Source organism: Periplaneta americana, chromosome 9, assembly GCF_040183065.1.
Source record: "Periplaneta americana isolate PAMFEO1 chromosome 9, P.americana_PAMFEO1_priV1, whole genome shotgun sequence".
Taxonomy (NCBI): domain Eukaryota; kingdom Metazoa; phylum Arthropoda; class Insecta; order Blattodea; family Blattidae; genus Periplaneta; species Periplaneta americana.
In genome coordinates, this window is record NC_091125.1 from 132,662,965 (window position 1) to 132,681,560 (window position 18,596).

At 37.7% G+C, this 18,596-nt stretch overlaps 1 protein-coding gene across 1 annotated transcript; it reads left to right on the top strand.

Annotated features, from left to right (window-relative positions):
* Nucleotides 1-3,664: 3,664 nt before the first annotated feature.
* Nucleotides 3,665-18,596, top strand: LOC138706529 (ankyrin repeat domain-containing protein 1-like). The gene is made up of 7 exons (XM_069835919.1): nucleotides 3,665-3,801; nucleotides 7,867-8,301; nucleotides 8,511-8,552; nucleotides 11,460-11,522; nucleotides 13,503-13,565; nucleotides 14,573-14,626; nucleotides 17,865-18,596. The coding sequence occupies exons 2-7, from the start codon at nucleotides 7,867-7,869 to the stop codon at nucleotides 18,459-18,461; spliced, it is 1,254 nt and encodes a 417-aa protein (XP_069692020.1). The 5' UTR covers nucleotides 3,665-3,801; the 3' UTR covers nucleotides 18,462-18,596.

The following is an 18,596-nucleotide window of genomic DNA, read 5'->3' on the forward strand; positions in this document are numbered from 1 at the left end:
ATATTACACATCTAATCTAATCTAACCTAACCTGTCACCTGTCACCTGTAGTAACATTCCTCACATTTAGTATCATTTCGTTTTCATATATTGCCGACTCTGCCAGTCATGTTGGTTTCCATCTAGTGGAAGTGGATCGTACTAATACTACTAATTCGAAGAAGACGCTATGGCGACTTTTATAATAAATACATTTTACACGTTTCGTGATATACTAAATGTGTTAATGTAATATATATATATATATATATATATATATATATATATATATATATATATATGGTGCAATAAGATTTGAAGTGTGTTGTGGTTGTGATAAAAGTACTGAAAATTGGATTATAGCGTCACATTGGCAGTGATAAAAGTGTGCAATACTCGTTCAGTGGCTGGTGGATGCTCTAGTTTGACCTAATAACATAAAAATAAAGAGAAATATCGCAATAAGCAGAATGTAGGAGCTCCGCCCACTACTCCACTCCGCTCCACTCCACTTTTCCCCTACTAGCTCATCAGACATTCTACGTAATAGGCGAGTGTAGTGTCGAATGCACATTTCATGTGGGTGGGGATAACTTCCCCTACTGGCGTTCTCTTTATTGCGATTTATCCAAAATAAACTTCACATAATACAATTCTAATCACTTAAGAAAAATCATATTATAACACACAATGCAGAGTGCAGAACGTTACAAATATTTCAACTCACGCTAGGCACTACGCTACTATTTCTACCAACAACAACAAATGTGAAGAAATTCCTACATTGTGTTGAGAACACTGCCTAATTTGAATTCCTGGGCGCTACTATGTCTACCAACATATTTCACTTCAATTAGACGAAACAAATGTGAAGAAATTCCTGCATTGTGTTGAGAATACTGCCTTAGACGGAAAGGTTCCCTCCCACTAAACGCATCCTTTGGAATGGATCCCCCACTATAAAACCAACGAGCACAGAATACATAGAGTAGACAAAAACAACTTGGAAATGAATCAGAGCTTCCGGACAGCTGCCATCACGATGCTACCACCCATTAGCTTCCGCTTAGCATATGGATAGTTGATTGTGGTGCGCCGCTAAACCAACACCAGACCGTCAAAACCGCGTCACTAACCCAAACCAAGAGCGTCAAAATCGTGCCGCTAATCCAACACGAGCACAAACGTGATGCTAACCCAACTCTAGAGCGTCAAAAACACGCCGCTAATCCAAACCTACAGCGTCAAAACCGCGCCGCAAATCCTATGCTAGAGTGTCAAAAACGCGACGCTATACCAACACCAGAGCGTCAAAACCGCGTCACTAACCCAACACTAGAGCGTCAAAAACGTGCTGCTAACTCAAACATAAAGCCAAAACCGCGCCGCTAACCCAACAGTAGAGCGTCAAAAACGCGATGCTAACCAACACTCTATAGCGTCAAAAACGCGCCGCTAACCCAAGCCAAGAGCGTCAAAACCACGCCGCTAACCCAAACCTGGAGCGTCAAAAACGCGCCACTATACCGAACCAAGAGCGTCAAAAACGAGTCGCTAACCCAACTCTAGAGCGTCAAAAATGCGCCGCTAATCCAACACTAGGGCGTCAAAAACGCGTCGTTAAACCAAAACCAGAGCGTCAAAACCACGTCACTAAACCAAATCTACAGCGTCAATAACGTGCAGCTATCCCATACCAAGAGCGTCAAAACCGCGCCGCTAACCCAACACTATAGCGTCAAAAACGCCCCGCTAACCCAAGTCTATAGCGTCAAAACCATGCCGCTAACTCAAACTGGAGCATCAAAAACGCGCCGCTATTCCAAACCAAGAGCGTCAAAAACGAGTCGCTAACCCAACTCTAGAGCGTCAAAAACGCGCCGATAATTCAACATTAGAGCGTCAAAAACGCGCCGTTAAACCAAAACCAGAGCGTCAAAACCGCGTCACTAAACCAAATCAACTGCGTCAATAACGTGCAGCTATCCCATACGAAGAGCGTCAAAACCGCGCCGCTAACCCAACACTAGAGCGTCAAAAACGTGATGCTAACCCAACTCTGTAGCGTCAAAAACGCGCCGCTAACCCAAGTCTATAGCGGTAAAACCACGCCGCTAACTCAAACTTGGAGCGTCAAAAACGTTCTTCTAACCCATACTTGGAGCGTGAAAATCGCGCCGCTAACCGAACACTAGAGCGTCAAAAGCGTGATGCGAACCCAACTTTAGAGCGTCAAAAGCGCCCCGCTATCCCACGCCTAGAGCATCAAAACCACATCGCTAATCTAAACCTTGAGCGTCAAAAACGAGCCACTAACATACAACTGCAGCGTCAAAACCGCGATGCTGACCCTACACTAGAGCGTCAAAAACGCACCGCTGTAACAAACCTAGAGCGTCAAAAACACACCGCTCATCCAACGCTAGAGCGTCAAAAAGGCGACAACCCAAACCTACAGCGTCAAAGACGAGTCGCTAACCCAACACTGGAGCGTCAAAAACGCGCCGCTAAATCAAAACCGGAGCGTCAAAACCGCGTCACTAACCCAACCCTACAGCGTCAAAAACGTACAGCTAACCCATACCGTAATGATATTGTGTTATGCATTATCCGGGGGAGTGGGGGAGCCGAAGGTATACGTCCTAACGTTCTCTTCTAATCTTCTAACATACAACCATAGGGAGTTAATGGTGAAAAACAGAATATCTACGAGTCAAACTGTTAATTATTACCAGAATAAATACAATAATAACACTGAAATATGTTAATCAAATTTCAGTAATAGGTCTCCCCTTTGGTGCTAGAGGTATCATATCAAAATGTTTTTTGAATGGCGGGTAAAATATAAATTTTTAGAAATCTCTAGAGACAGAGATAGTGACAAGTACAATCTAGTGTATCTGTGGCGGTGATAAGAAATCATTTGTGTGGAAAAATACACTGTTATTAATTAAGAAAATGATCTGTTTATGTTTATTACAATGATTTATCCTATAGGTTACATGTATCAGATAAATACAATAAATACTGTATTAGTAACATATAGCTAATGTTAATAACACTTAAAATAATAATAATAATAATAATAATAATAATAATAATAATAATAATAATAATAATAATAATAATAATAATAAAATGAAACAATAATCATACAAACATTTTTAATTTATTTTTAAACTTAAGAATGTGTAAATTACTTAGGTCTGGATTATTTTTCAATATTGAATTACATAATCTTGGTCCATAATTCCTACTGTGTCTTAATCCAGCTGTACTTGGATTGACCAAGTGACTTTCATTTATGCACAATTTGTGCGCTTTATTATTATTATTATTATTATTATTATTATTATTATTATTATTATTAGTATTATTATTAATCCAGCTGTAGTGTGGCATTTAGAATGATGGAATTTTGTTCAACACCTAATTTTTAAGAAATTTCAATGTTTCCAAGTATGTTCTGACTTTCCAATAACTCGATGTTTGGAACTAACTGGCAAATAAGGAAACAGCATCATTATTGAAGGAGGATAAGAGCTCTCTGCACACGTCGACATACAAATAATTATGATATAACACTCTTTTCTAAGAATGAAGGTCGAAAGGTCAAGAATTGAAAGATATGTGGTGCAATTATATCGCTCTGCCTGATATAGCCAACATGACGTACTATTTTCATCGAACAGACCAATGCTTTCAAGGTATCGATGTTGTGCATTTGTTTTGCAGTAGCTACAGCGGGAACTCTCGTCTCCTTATCGACGTGACGTAACGCCTGTGACATCGATTCATATTTGTCACATCAGTCCTAATAAGGTAAGATAGTCTGTATATTTGTAGCGATCGAATAGTGTCACTATATCTGCGACAGTTGAAGTACGACACTGATCAGATGTTGCTGACGTCTCTATCTGTATACTTCGGAGTCATAGAGAGGCGTTCTACACTTCTATTCTTTTCCTCTTTACGATATCAATATATGAATAAAAATTTGCATCCAATTTTATACTGAATTTTACTTGTAAATGCATGTCACTATTTTTATGAACGCATACGTGGAGTTTCAAAATCACCTTGTCCCTCTTTCACATGAGCTCCTCCTGTCCATGCAAAATTTATCCCTTTTAAAAAAGTCCAAGTATGACGCAGATCAATGTCAGGTAACACAGTGTATTACCCGTCCAAGACGAGTGAGGACCTGAGAGATGAGCGCGCCACTTGTTCTGTATACGAACGATGCCGTCCTGCAGATTATAGAGGTAATTGAATCACCAGATACTAACACAACGTCATATGATGCGACCGCGCGATGTACGTATTTATCTGGATTTCATGGCATCATTTTTGTTTGGATATAACAAAACAAACTTGTATCATTACATAAGCAAATAAAATTAGAATAGTTAATACTGTAACTATTAGTGATGTACTTAATTACAATTAATTTTAGTTACTTGTTATAAACAGAGATCGGAAGTTAAGGCATTATAAATCATTAAAATACAGTAGGCAGGCAAAAAGGTATCATAAATAGCTAAAATAGGCAGGCAAAAAGGCATTATAAATAGGTAAAATACACAATAATAGGCAATTACAAAAACCTTGCACTCGACCCACAATCTTGCACTTTTCACAAAGGAATTTCGGCAACAAGAAAAGTTTTATATAAGTCGAATGCAAATTGAGATTTTCGACTCTAGTTGCAATTACTGTCGGAAGCAAAGAAATCTTCTTCCCAGTAGCCTTGGAAAGTGCATTTTTGTGTTTCGTAGTACTGATATGTTGCGATATGAAATATTTCTTTTCGTAGTTCACTGACTGCTCACATATTTTGCATGTAAGTACTTTACCGTTAGTACAAAATATGTCGGATCCAAAAGTATTAACGTAACTTTCAATTCACTGCGTAAAGGAACACTGAATTTCGGCATCTTGCTGCCAGCTAAAACAACGTCGCAATTAAAACTGAAACAAAAATAACCGTTAAAAATAACGTTAGACCAGCACTCATTGTTGCCTTGTCAAATAAACAAAAGCGATAATTATAGTCCCGTCGCTCTAATTTCCGGCAGCCAATCGCGTTGCAGGTCGGCTACCTTTAAACGTGTGCGTCTTGTGATTCGCTGATTCATTTCTTAAGGCTCGATAAATACTTAATATAATCGCCCGCCATTTTAGCTCTTTAGTTGGCGTTCGCAGAAAGCACACGAAGACGTTATTTGCCGCTCAATTATTTGCTGAATTACATTGCGTTTGATTTATTATCATAGGAGTTACGACATGATGTTTAACGGTGTTGCAAATAGATTCCTCGTATGGTAGCTCGGCAACGTAAGAACAAAAATGGCGAATGATACTACCTACCTAGACTTTATAGAGCCTTCACTTTCTAAGACGTAAGCAAAGAAGCGGAGTCACGCCGGAAATAACAGCGTCGGGACTATAAAACGCTTACTGTTATACATTTTTGCACGGCAGCACTCATTGTTGCAAAGAGAATATGAACTGACTGAAAGACAATAATATACATTCGGTGAAGTCACTTTCATTGTAGTGGTCATAGAAATTAAAATATACCTGTAGGCAATTTTAAATAATAAATAAATAATCGAATCAAATAAAGGCAAAAAAAAAAGCATTTATTTTGTAAATTAGGCATTTATATTCAAAAAGGCAGAAAAGGGCAACATAAAACTGTGACGTTCAATCACAAAGGTATAATTCGTACAGATTTACTTTCAAAATAAAGATAGATTTAACACATTTAAAAAGGCATTCTGCCAAAATTCCGGTCTCTGGTTATAAATAATACATTTCATTAAACACAACATATAGCGTCCTCTTTTTACTACAGACAGACCCCCGTACATCTCCGGTTATGAAGAAGTGTATACGCTTACGATTGTCAAGTAACTCTTATTTCCGGTTACTCGAATCTAAAACGACGCTTCACTTTCTTGTAGCCTTTATTTTTTTACTTGGTTGTTTAACGACGCTGTATCAACTATTGTTAGCATCGATGGACTTGGTGAAGGCGAGATGGAATTTGGCGAAATGAGGCCGAGGATTCGCCACAGATTACCTGGCATTCGCCTTACGGTTGGGGAAAACCTCAGGAAAACCCCAACCAGGTAATTAGCCCAAGCGGGATTCGAACCCATGTCCGAGCGCAAGTCCGGATCAGCAGGCAAACGCGCTACCGCCTGAGCTACACCGGTAGCTGTCTTACCCTTCTTCTCACTAAATGTTCCACAATAAAAATTCTCCGTGCTACAGTAAAAGTCATTTCAGTATCTTTATTTGAGACGAACTCACAATGAACACAGCAAGCGACCAAATCCGCACTCCACCGGAAAAGGCTGTTGACTGCTATTTGGAATCCCCGTCACACCTTCCCACAACTTTCCTGTCTTTGTGTGGGCGGCTGGGAACTTCAGGTGGCTCAGGTGTGTCTTCGCTAGGGACACGAACTAATACTACTCAAATAGTATCAGTAGAACGGAATATTTCTTTGGCAGAAGTGCAAAACCTCATAAGTCCGGAGAACCAGAATTTTCAGGGATGCAATAAAACTATTCTGTGTTAAATTTGCTTGATATATGAACAAAAGTATGAATCAGAAGATTATCTTAAAATAATTTTAAAAGAAATTATGAATCATACTTTTGTTACTATGTGAAGCAAATTCAAACATGTAGGACAGATTTATTGCATTCCTAAATATTTTGGCCCTCAGGACTTACGAGGTTTTGCAATTATGCCAGCAATTATAAAGTACGTTTAAAACATCAAACATCAACATCCTAACAACATCAACAAGGACGAGGAGTTACAACTCAGTAACTCATGGGGAAGTCTATTCCAAAATCATACTTAGGAACGAGAAGCCAGGTCTCCACATGTGCGCGGCGCCCCCTCCTTCATCCGGACATCGGCCACGGTATCAAGGTCACTCTTTCGGACCTTATGAGGGCCAGTACTTAATATGAATACTCCCCTTCATACAGATCTCAACCGGATTGGACAACGTAGGACCAATCAGATGCCAGAAGGATAACCACGACCTATACTTAGGATCGAGAAACCAGGTCTCCACATGGACGCGGCGCCCCCTCCTTCATCCGGACATCGGGCACGGTATCAAGGTCACTGTTTCGGACCTTATGAGGGCCAGTACTTCATATGAATACTCCCCTTCATACAGACATACAGACCTCAACCGGATTGGACAACGTAGAATCAATCAGATGCCAGAATGAAAACCTACGACCTATCACCGCAAGTATTCCCCCCATCGAGACTACTATTATATACTATTATTATACCAGCTCGCAGACTATTTCCGTAAAAGGCGAAAGATTTATACGATTTGAAAGGAAACCAGAGTTCGGTTTTCCCCTTCAAAATTTTCTAGAGCTCCTTCAGTGGAGCAGCGTAACTCGGAGTGAGACTAGTGGCCAACAGGCTTGGAGCTCACATATTTAGTTTCGTACAGCCCCAACCCCTTGCAAGGACGCGATTGCGTACCTTTAAATTTGTCCTCCCAATTCTCCTCTTTCGATTTTTCGATTTTTTTTCGACTATTTCCTTATCCAACAACTGCTCTGAAGATGACCACAACACAGCGGTCGAAACGTCAGCCACCAACACCAAGACAACGCGGTAGAAGCCCTGAAGCTTATCCACATACCACGTTTAAAACATGTTTTTATAATAGATTTTGTAATGGCAACTACACTTCTCCTTTCAAGCATTTAGCATGTCCAAAGTCTCAAGGGAATCTTGGAGCTGAAATTTTACAAGTTTCCTCTGTCAGGGACGGAGTACCCAGAACTCGACAATGTAATAGTTTTCCTTACAATTTGTCTTTAAAATTCACAGATGGCAACACTGCAAATTCCCCCACAACTGGTGACAAACACGTCACTTCAACTCCTGGTGCCGCAGCTGTTATGTTTCGCCTTCCACAAAAAGGACAGAGGTCCTCAGAACCTCCTCAACGGGTCAGATGCTTCCCAAAAGGAGCTGCTGGAAAAGGAACAGACCATCAGCAGGCTGGAAAAGGAGTTGGCGCGGAGTCGAGCGAAGGCGAAGGAGCTGAACAAGAGAACAACGGAGCTGAACGAGAGACTGGACGTGGCCACAGAGCAGATCCAGGATATGCAGCTGCAGCTGTACGAGCTGCGGAAGAGCTCTGGAAAGAATTTGCAACGGCTGCAGGAACAGAAGTTCGAGAGGCAGGCAAACTTCAGCAACTGTAGTGTTGAGATGGTTGAGGGAGCAGCGCGCTTGCATGAGGCCAGGGAGAAGTGCCAGGTAGATAATCTTACTGCACTTCGTATAATGAGAAAATAAAACCATGATAATGTATTGTAATTTGAAATTAAGTATTTTCTGTATTTTCTTTAAAATTACAAGATAGAAATATGTCATAAGTCAATCATACCTATATAACAAAACATTTTTAGGTCTATTTACGTTCCAATGGCATTTTCAATAATTTTAAACTCTGTTTTCGTTTGCAGAATGAACTTGTTAACACCACTACAACACTAAACATGACAATGGTAAGTGTACAGTTCTAAAAGGTTTCCACGGTACGTTTTTTGCTATTGTAATCCGTTTCAAAATTGAGTCTTTATTCGCAAGCAGAAGTTCTACGTAAAATTCCTCTCTTCTCTTCTACTGTCTCTAAATTCATCTGTAGTGTGGGGGTTATTTCTGCATACACTATTTTTTTAGAGTTATTTAGGGCGTAGGCCTATATTACAATTTCGCCAAAATATAACAGAAATGTATCCGCGTATTCCGAATCTCACCGGACCAGTGGACAACATGACGTCACGCTTCAGAGGAATAGGAACAAAACTGCTGGAAGGATCGATGGCTGTCATGGCGACTGTATAAGTTGTTATCTGTGCTACGCTAGCAAAATTTTGCGAAATTTCCGTATTGCCATCTCGTTCAAAGAAAAGAGATCATAAACAACTTATTTCTTGAACCGGTAGTAATAACTGGTCCGTTGACATGTTCGCTCATAAACCATTAACATATTGTTTTTACGTTGTGCTCATTACAAACAATACAGCAGAACTAAAGCAGAACACACCACCATGACACAACAGTGCACGATGTCATTCGTCTGCTAATTCCCGCCCTATACAAGAACCAATCAGATTCACTGATGGCGGCTGATGGAGACTGCCACCACCTCTGCAAGCTGATGGCACCGGTGCGACACCGGTGGAGCATCAATGACGTCATCGGTGGAATTCGGAACACCGTGATTCCATCGGATTGCTCACCGGTGAGATTCGGAATACGCTCTATGAATGTAAACGAACACCACTTTGAGCAACTCCTATAACACAGGTTATTACTCATTATGAAATAAAGAAATAATTGTAATGCTGAAACTGATCAGGAAGATAAAAAGAAATTGGCAGTCACTGGCTAAGAAGAAGCTTCATACTGAAGGACGCATTGGAAGCAATGGTGAACGGGAGAAAAGTTCAGGACAGAAGAAGATATCAGATTGGAAGGAATGGTGACCGGAAGAAAAGTTCGGGCAGAAAAAGATATCAGATGATAGACAACATTAAGATAATATGGACCATATGCGGAGACTAAGAGGAAGGCGGAAAAGAAAGAAGATTGGAAAATGCAGTGACAAACCTGCACTTGGGCAGAACACAATGAATGAATGAATGAATGAATGAATGAATGAATGAATGAATGTGTGCATGCTATTCTTAATCAGTTATCACATTTTTGCTTGGTTATTTAGCGACGCTGTGTCAACTACGAGGTTATTTACCATCGATGGAATTGGTGATAGCGAGGTGATATTTGGCGAGATAGGTTACCCGACATTATTACTCAGTTATATGGTTAAAATATGCGATAAGTTAAAGACCGATAATGGCGCAGTCTACGCCGACCATGCAAGCATGTCTGATGCGCGTGATCCCTATCGAGAACCGGGCTGAATGCAATGTACTTTATTTAATGTAAGTAGATTTATCGCGAATGAAATCTAGGAGTCTTAATTATATCAATGAAACAAAGGAGTTGGCGTGATTTTGGGATTGCATTTTTTTTTTTTTGCTTACATTTTCATACAGAAATATATCGTTAATAAATTGAATATATGTTTGTTTTACTACTTTTCTCCACATCACAATTGTCATAACTATAGTATACTATGAAATTACGTTTTTGTATATATTGACTATGTTTAGTTACAACTTATAAACAAAGAACATGTCACAAAGTCACCGGCGTAACAAAGTCGGATGAAGCGCCGATCCGCAGTTGCGCTCGGGTCTGGGTTCGATTCCTACTTTAGTTGATTATCTGGTTGAGTTTTCTTCTGATGTTTTTTAATTTGTTATTTTACGACTGCTAAGGTTATATAACGTCTGAATCAGATGAAGGTGATAATGCCAGCGAAATGAGTCCAGGGTCCAGCGCTGAAAGTTACCCAGCATTTTCTGTTAATGGGTTGAAGGAAAACCCCGAAAAAACTCAACCAGGATTTGAACCCGGGCCCGCTTATTTCACGGTCAAGCATGTTAATTGTTACTCCACAGCAGTGGACATTCCGAGGCTTTCCCCAACCGTAATCAGAATGTCAGGTAATCTATAGCGAATCCTCGGCCCCACCTCGTCAAATGCCATCCTACTATCACCAATCCCATCGACGCTAAATAATCCAGTAGTTGATACAGCGTCTTTAAATAACCAATTAAAAAAAGTCAATGCAATCAAGATAACGAAAGACTTGATGCCGCCTGCAGTACCATATTTTATTACGCTTTCATCATGTCAAATTTTAATTTACTTTCACTCTTTTGTAGCTATATTTGGCTTTTATTATTAAAAGCAATTGAGGTGTTCTCTGGAACAAGAACTTAGCTACAAAATCTTGAATTTGAGATGCAAAACATCAAACATTTTAGAGAAATACGTTTTCATTATCTGCTGAAATCATAATTTAATTTAAACATTGTATAGTATAATTACAAATAACCTGATTAATACATTAATTAAATTAACAATTGTTAGGAAGGAGTGTCATTTTCTTTAGACATAATGGACATGAAATTAGAAGATGTAGAAGTGGAAGTAGGATTTCGCACTTTATTTAGTACAATGGATTCATGCTTATCGATTTACGTGGAAACGTTTGGCGACACTGACTAAACAGAAGAACGACCATGCGATAAATTGAAATTGATAAATCGAACTGCAGAAATTATCGCGATGTACGACGCCAGTCAAATGTTTCTAGAGGACGCTGCGTTTGTTGAAAGGAAATATTTTGCCAGGAGGGAGATGTGTTATTAAAGATTCAGTATACTCAAGAAACGGAAAAAACGATATAATGTACGTCAAGTTGTTATTCCAGAGAACGCCTCAATTTGTTTATATCAATATTTAAAGCTTTAATTATTACAACTATCTCATTTCAGGAGCTCCTGGAGGCTTCAGATAAACAAGTGCAGAATTTGACGACGGAAGTCGGCAAAACAAAAGTAAGTACGAACACTTAAAATACAATAAAACAATGAGAATTTGTAAAGAAAGAAACGCAAATTCTATGAATCGTTTCCATAACAATTCTGGAACCAAACTTCGGTTTCCACGATACCACGAGTGACGTCAGAGTAAACCTTTCATGTCAAAACGTTACAATAGTTTTTTCTTGTACTTCGAACATAGCCGTTTCACGTCAGAAGATGTCATGGTCATTCTAACGTCAGACTAGACTTAATTTCAGTTGCAGATGGCACTGCTAAGTCAGGATGATCCCCGCTGGTCGGTATCTAAAAGTAGGGAAAACGGAAAAATCCATTAATATTTTCTTGCTGCAAATACTATGAAGCTAATAATCCCATGGAACTCTGTTGGACACCACTAACCGGTTAATAGTTAATAAAGTCATGTAAAGTCGGAGTATCAGGAGATTAACGCTCCTACATGTTCAGAAATCAGTATTAAAGTAGCTGACAACTTAAAATGAATTAATATATATTAAATTATGCGCCGTGACGAGATTATTGTAGCTATCAAAATCAGAGGTTCATACGACATCTCGTTCTCGAGATAAGTTGACAATAGCAATGGTCGGAGATAGTGACGTCACTGGTGGCTTGCCTGATGTATGCCAGTGCTGTCCTGGCGTGCGTCTCGCGCGCAAGTAGTATTGTTTTCATTCATCCCGAGAATGTGCTGTGCGTTTGCTTTAAGTAAAAACTCCACCAGCGATAAGGCTGTAGACCTCAGGCCCATAGTACGGCTGGAAGGACGAGATCAATGGGAAAAGTCACGATCCCATCGGGAATCGAACCCGCGATGTTCCAGTTTGCAGTGTTGCATCTTAACCCCGACGATACCACTCACCCAAATTAATGGATATGTGTAATGTTTGTTTATTTGCACTGAAAAGTTTGATTGCATTGTTAAGAAATCACCTCAGATAAGACATTGCCTTTTCTCTTTCTTGCATTGGTTTACTATTCGTAACAAATTATCTATAGTAATGTCACAAGAGGTCTGAGATTTGCCGATAAATCCACGAACGAAGCGAGTAGATTTATTTGCGAAATCTCAGACCTCGAGTGACATTTATTAGGACTATTTCGTGAATAAAATAAAGATGCAAATAATATATCCCTAAAATTCGCTCACAAAATGTTAATAATTGTTAATACTTAACCTATTCACACATTGTGAAGTCGAAATAGTTGAATACCGATTACTGCAATAAAGAAATTGAATGCTATTCAGTAATGCTATTTGGGAAAAGCGAAATACAAGTTTAAAAATGTTAATTACATGTACTGCGCTTTTCTCTTCTTATTATTATAAGAGAAATACGTTTTCATTATCTGCTAAAATCATTATTTAATTTAAACATTGTATAGTATAATTACAAAACCTGATCAATACATTAATTAAATGAACAATTGTTATGAAGGACTGTCATCTTCTTTAGACACAATGGACATGAAATTAGAAGATGTAGATGTGGAAGTAGGATTTCGTACTTTATTTAGTACAATGGATTCATGCTCATCGATTTACGTGGAAACGGTTGGCGACACTGACTAAACAAAAGAACTACCATGCGATAAATTGAAATTGATAAATCGAACTGCAGAAATTATCGCGATGTATGACTGTGATTGGTTGGAATTCAAAATTTCCTTACACTTCATTGGCCGAAAATGGAATGACATTATATAGACGAAATAGCCCGTGTAATATACACTATTAAATTTTTTTTATAAATGGTATACTTTGTCTTCTAGGCAATCCCTATTTAGGGAAAGTATTTAATAATAATAATAATAATAATAATAATAATAATAATAATAATAATAATAATAATAATAATAATAATAAGAGAGTATGAAAGAAGTGATCATTCAATACCCCGAGAAAGAAACTAATTTGAAAAATATAAAGTATTTAGCCTGTTCGAAACTGACCATTTCCTTTTATTTTCGCAGAATCTTCTTGAGGAATCTCGTAAAGAGGTTGCCAGTGTGAACAAACAACTTAAAGATAAGCAAGTGAGTATTTATACAATAAGGAGATTCACGAGCACCAATCCTAGACACACATTAAAATTTAAGGATAAAATGAAACCGAACCTCTCTGGCGAAGAAACCGACACGTCAGTTATTTAGGCCTATTTAGGTCCTTTATGAAGAAATTTTGTGATTTAGGAAAATGTTTCCTCTTTTAAAGGAATCTATTTATTCTACTTCTTTACTTCTTTATTTATTTTTACAATGTTCCCCGTTTTTACTTGAATCCTTGATTAGGCATTTAATCAATTGTTGTACTAATGTAACTTAAATCTGGGAGTATATTTTAGTTCATTCTCACACAAAATTTAACTTTAATATTAAATTACTTTATAAATAAATGCTTAATTAACACAATAATTTGAATCTGTGATTATATTTCAATTTATTCTATAACTAGTTAAGTTTGAAGTTTGAATATATTTTTAATTTATCTTTGTACTAATATAATTTATATTTGTGATTGGATTTGAATTTATTGTTGCAATTCTGTAACTTAAGTCTGTTCTTACACTTCTTCTGTGATTATATTTCAATTTATTCTATAACTAGTTAAGTTTGAAGTTTGAATATATTTTTAATTTATCTTTGTACTAATATAATTTATATTTGTGATTGGATTTGAATTTATTGTTGCAATTCTGTAACTTAAGTCTGTTCTTACACTTGATTTTATTGCCATACTAATTTTACAGGGGGGAAAGGAACTGGGTACCCTACCCCATTACCTCCTGACTTAGTTGCCTCATGAGTTATGCTTTAATGTAACATTTATAAGGTTCCAACTTGTCTTTGGACAGTTAACTAAACAACAACTAATAATTTAACTTGCATGTTGCGTTCGATTTATAACATATTTTTCAACTACAATGACTTCATCCTGCGATTAGATCTCGTGTACTTTCATTTATATTTTAATGGAAAGCTTCCAGCTAGATGACAGTCTTGTAAATGTGACAGAAATTAATGTTCATGTGTTTGTTTTCTAGATAAAGCTGGATATTTGCAGAAATGAAGTGCAGGAACAAATAAATTTTACACAAGTAAGTACAGTAATCTACCTATTAGAAGTTGACAACAAAGCCAAATATAAAGATGTATTACTAAAAATTACAATGCAACACAATTTCGAATACACACATATATATAAAATCAGCTTCTCTGACGCCGAAAAGTGGTGAGTGAGTGAATGAATGAATGAATGAATGAATGAATGAATGAATGAATGAATGAATGAATGAATGAATGAATGAATGAATGAATGGTGTTGGTTAACAAGTTATTTAATAACTAAATAAATTAATTATTGCATAAATAATTTAATGAGTGAATAATTAAGTGAATAGATTACGGAGTAAATTATTAATTTAATTAATTAATGGATAAGCCAATGAATAACCGAATAAATGATAATTAACGAAATAATGAGTATAAATAAGAGTGATTGAGAACAGGTATATGAATAAATGAGAGAATTAATCAAAACTACATCATCTGCAAAGAGTAATACATTTAAAATAATAAATGATTAGTTAATCAGTGATTAAAATAAGTGTTCGGTTAATTCTTATTCTATTTTTCACTACGTACGATAGCTACCTCACAACCCCGTCAATACTAATATTAAATAAAGTTGGTGACAAGCTACAACCATGTCGAAGCCATTCGTTTGTTTTTATTTCATTACTAGAGCCCGGATGTTGTGTAATTACATATTCTGTTCCTATATAACATGTAGTTATAAGGAGAACTAAAATCTCGGCGAATCATATCAAAGGGATCATTATTCAAAAGTTTTAAGTTACATATTATGGTGAATATATATTACAGATCTTGAAAGAATACACATTTTTTTCCACCAATTTTCCCTCAGGTGCGGTGCTCGTTTCTGAAGGGAACTTCACTTTCATATTAATGTGATGTACCGAAATACGTATATTTCCGTGCACTAATTCTGCAGTACCATATGAGACTTCCATAGTCTCATTTTTCTTTTTCCTTCTTAGCTTTCATTGATTCTTTACTTGAATTTTTTTTCTTCTGTAAACTGCCATTGTTTGTTTGTGTATTTGTTTGCCTTTTTTTCTTACTCTTTTAGCTCTCATCATCTATTTGTTCTTGTATTGTTTTGTATGCTTTGTCTAATGGCAGCCTCTAATTTGAGGAAGCTCCGATAGATAAATAAATAAATACTTCTCTGTTCAGTTGTTTTGATCATTAAAATGCAAAGTGCTTACAAGATAATGATAATAATAATAATAATAATAATAATAATAATAATAATAATAATAATAATAATAATAATAATAATTCATCCATATTGTTATAAATTATAAACCAAATATTATGGTAAGTATAAAATTTCATAGGTAGCTGGGTTTTAGAAAAGTAGTTGATATTGATACAAATGTAGCTGAAAAGATAGTTCTGAAGTTGGCAACGCTGCTTGAGAAGCTTATTCTGACTTCAGGTGATACAGCTAGCTAGTCTACTGCTATGGTAAAATTATTATTATTATTATTATTATTATTATTATTATTATTATTATTATTATTATTATTATTATTATTATTTTGTAAGCACTTTGTATTTTAATGATCAAAACAACTGAACAGAGAAGTAAACAAACATTGAAAAAGTTCCCTCAGAAACAAGCACCGTATCAATTGAGCCTTCAAACATTAAATGAGATTGAATCTCATGTGCACCTATAATTTTTTTTTTCAGTTCTGTTTTCTTATCGTTGTGCGAAAATACATCTAATAAAGCTTAGATTTTAAGTTACATATTTTTATTTACAACATATTTATCTGCATGTTTTGCCATTTTTAGCTACATATTTATGTACAGTAGTAGCAAGAAAAAAACCGGACCGACCCTTGTAGCTGATTTCAGAGTCACAGATTCAAATTTTGCTAGTCACAAAACACATCCATCTTCTATAATTAATTATAACAACGAAATTTATTGCATTTGTTCGATTCTTATCGTCTTTTGTTTCCTTCAGTGCCTCAAACTTACAGACGAAAAAACTTTGAGAGTTTTATTTTCATCTGGCATCAATATTACATTTCTACATCTATTCGGCAAAGATAACTGCGTATTTTTACATTAAATAGCAGTACATACCTCTGGCTTCACTATCCATATTGAAATTACCACAGTTTGACACAATACACAGCACAGGATTCTTTTGTGTCAGCTACAAGGGTCGGTCCGGTTTTCTTTCTTGTCACTACTGTACATACGAGTATTTCTCATTTTTATACTACATGTCTACTTGTTATTCTGGCTGTTTTGAATCGTTACTTAAACTTAAAAAAAAAAAAAAAACTGAGAGTTTGTATATTGTGTGGCCACCTCTAGTCGTGTTGTACGTGATGCCTAAAACAATTTATGAACGGTTTGAGTCAGACACCTTATAGGCTATTCATGGTTTAGGCTACTATAGTTTGACAACTTCAAGTGAAACCCCGTAAAACACGCCAACTTTTGGAATCTCTCTCTTTCTTTCTTCTCTCTCCCTCGCTCCTCGTCATTCAGTCACCAATCAACACGTAAATGAAGTAGCGACGTTCAATTAGTAGGCTAACGGTGTCAAAGAGGACGGAAGCTTTGTAGTTTCAATAATTTTAATTATATCGCGCTGTCCATTGTCGTCAAGTCTTTTGAAGGCTGCTCCAATATTCCACGCGGAGTGTATATATAAACCAGAGTTGCAAATTTTAGCAGTGTGTCTTGTTCCAAGTTATATTAATATATAGCAGCAACAAACAAGACGTGACAACGTCGCATTTTCATTTTATTATCGGTGCATGCAATAAAGACCTACACATCTTAAAAGGAATGCCGCTGCCTAATAATTAAACGAGGCTACTATATCTGAGAGGGTGTGTGTGGGCATCGCGACCAATAGAAGAACCACTCCATTATTACCACAATAACGGATTCTTCATTTTTGCCTCGACTGTCGGCTAGGAAGGTTCCATTATGCTAGCATTGCAGGCAACTAGTCAACCTTTTAATGCTTTGTTAGCAGGTTTGACAAACTGTGAGTGGACCTGCATAGTGCTCTCTCCCTGCCCCCCGTGCTTTCTCACTTGCTCCTCCCCAAGACAGCCAGCGCTCACGTAGTAACTCCGTCAGGGTTTCAGTTCGATTTGTCAATCTATAGTAACGTTTTCTGTCCCAACACTGCATAAGGCTCGTATAAGAATTATACACGTTTATTAGTAAGACCGTATGTGCTACCTTTACAACATTGCTTTTTCTTTGTAACAGGAAGTTTCTGATGTGCTGATCCCCAACAAAGAGACAATCATGGCCATGGCCACAACTAGCGGCAACATTACAGTGATACGTCTGCTCCTGAAGCTGGGCAATGTGAACCTGTCTCAGTCTGACGCTTACGGCTACAAGCCTCTAGAATGGGCCTCCATCAAGGGACAAGTGGACATAGCCAAACTACTGCTGGACAGCGGTGCGAACCTGAAGGCCCTGACCAAAATCAACGACACGGCCCTTCACTGGGCGGCCCGAACCGGCCACTCCGAATTCGTCCGAATGTTGCTGAGCTCTGGAGCGGACCTGGAAGCGAAGAACAAGTACGGCTCCACACCCCTCCACGAGGCGGCCTACTACGGCCACCTGGAAGTGTGCACGCTGCTCGTCAACAAGGGGGCGCAGGTGAACGTGAAGAACACGGCCGGAAGCACTCCCCTCGACTTCGCGGCGTCTGCTGGCAACATGGATGTGGTCGAGCTGCTGGTTCGTAGGGGCGCAGACCGCAATATCGCGAACGGGAAAGGGCGCACGCCTCTGGAGGAGGCTCGTGCACGAGGCAGACAAAACGTTGTATGGTGGCTGGAGAACAACTGAAATCGGGCGAAAATGAATTCTGAAGGGTTTCTTGCCTCACAACACTGTCGTGCGAGTTATTCTCTACGTATTACTTGTGTAATACTGTTGTATTTTATTTATTACTTTGTCGCAATAAAATTTCATCATACTGTA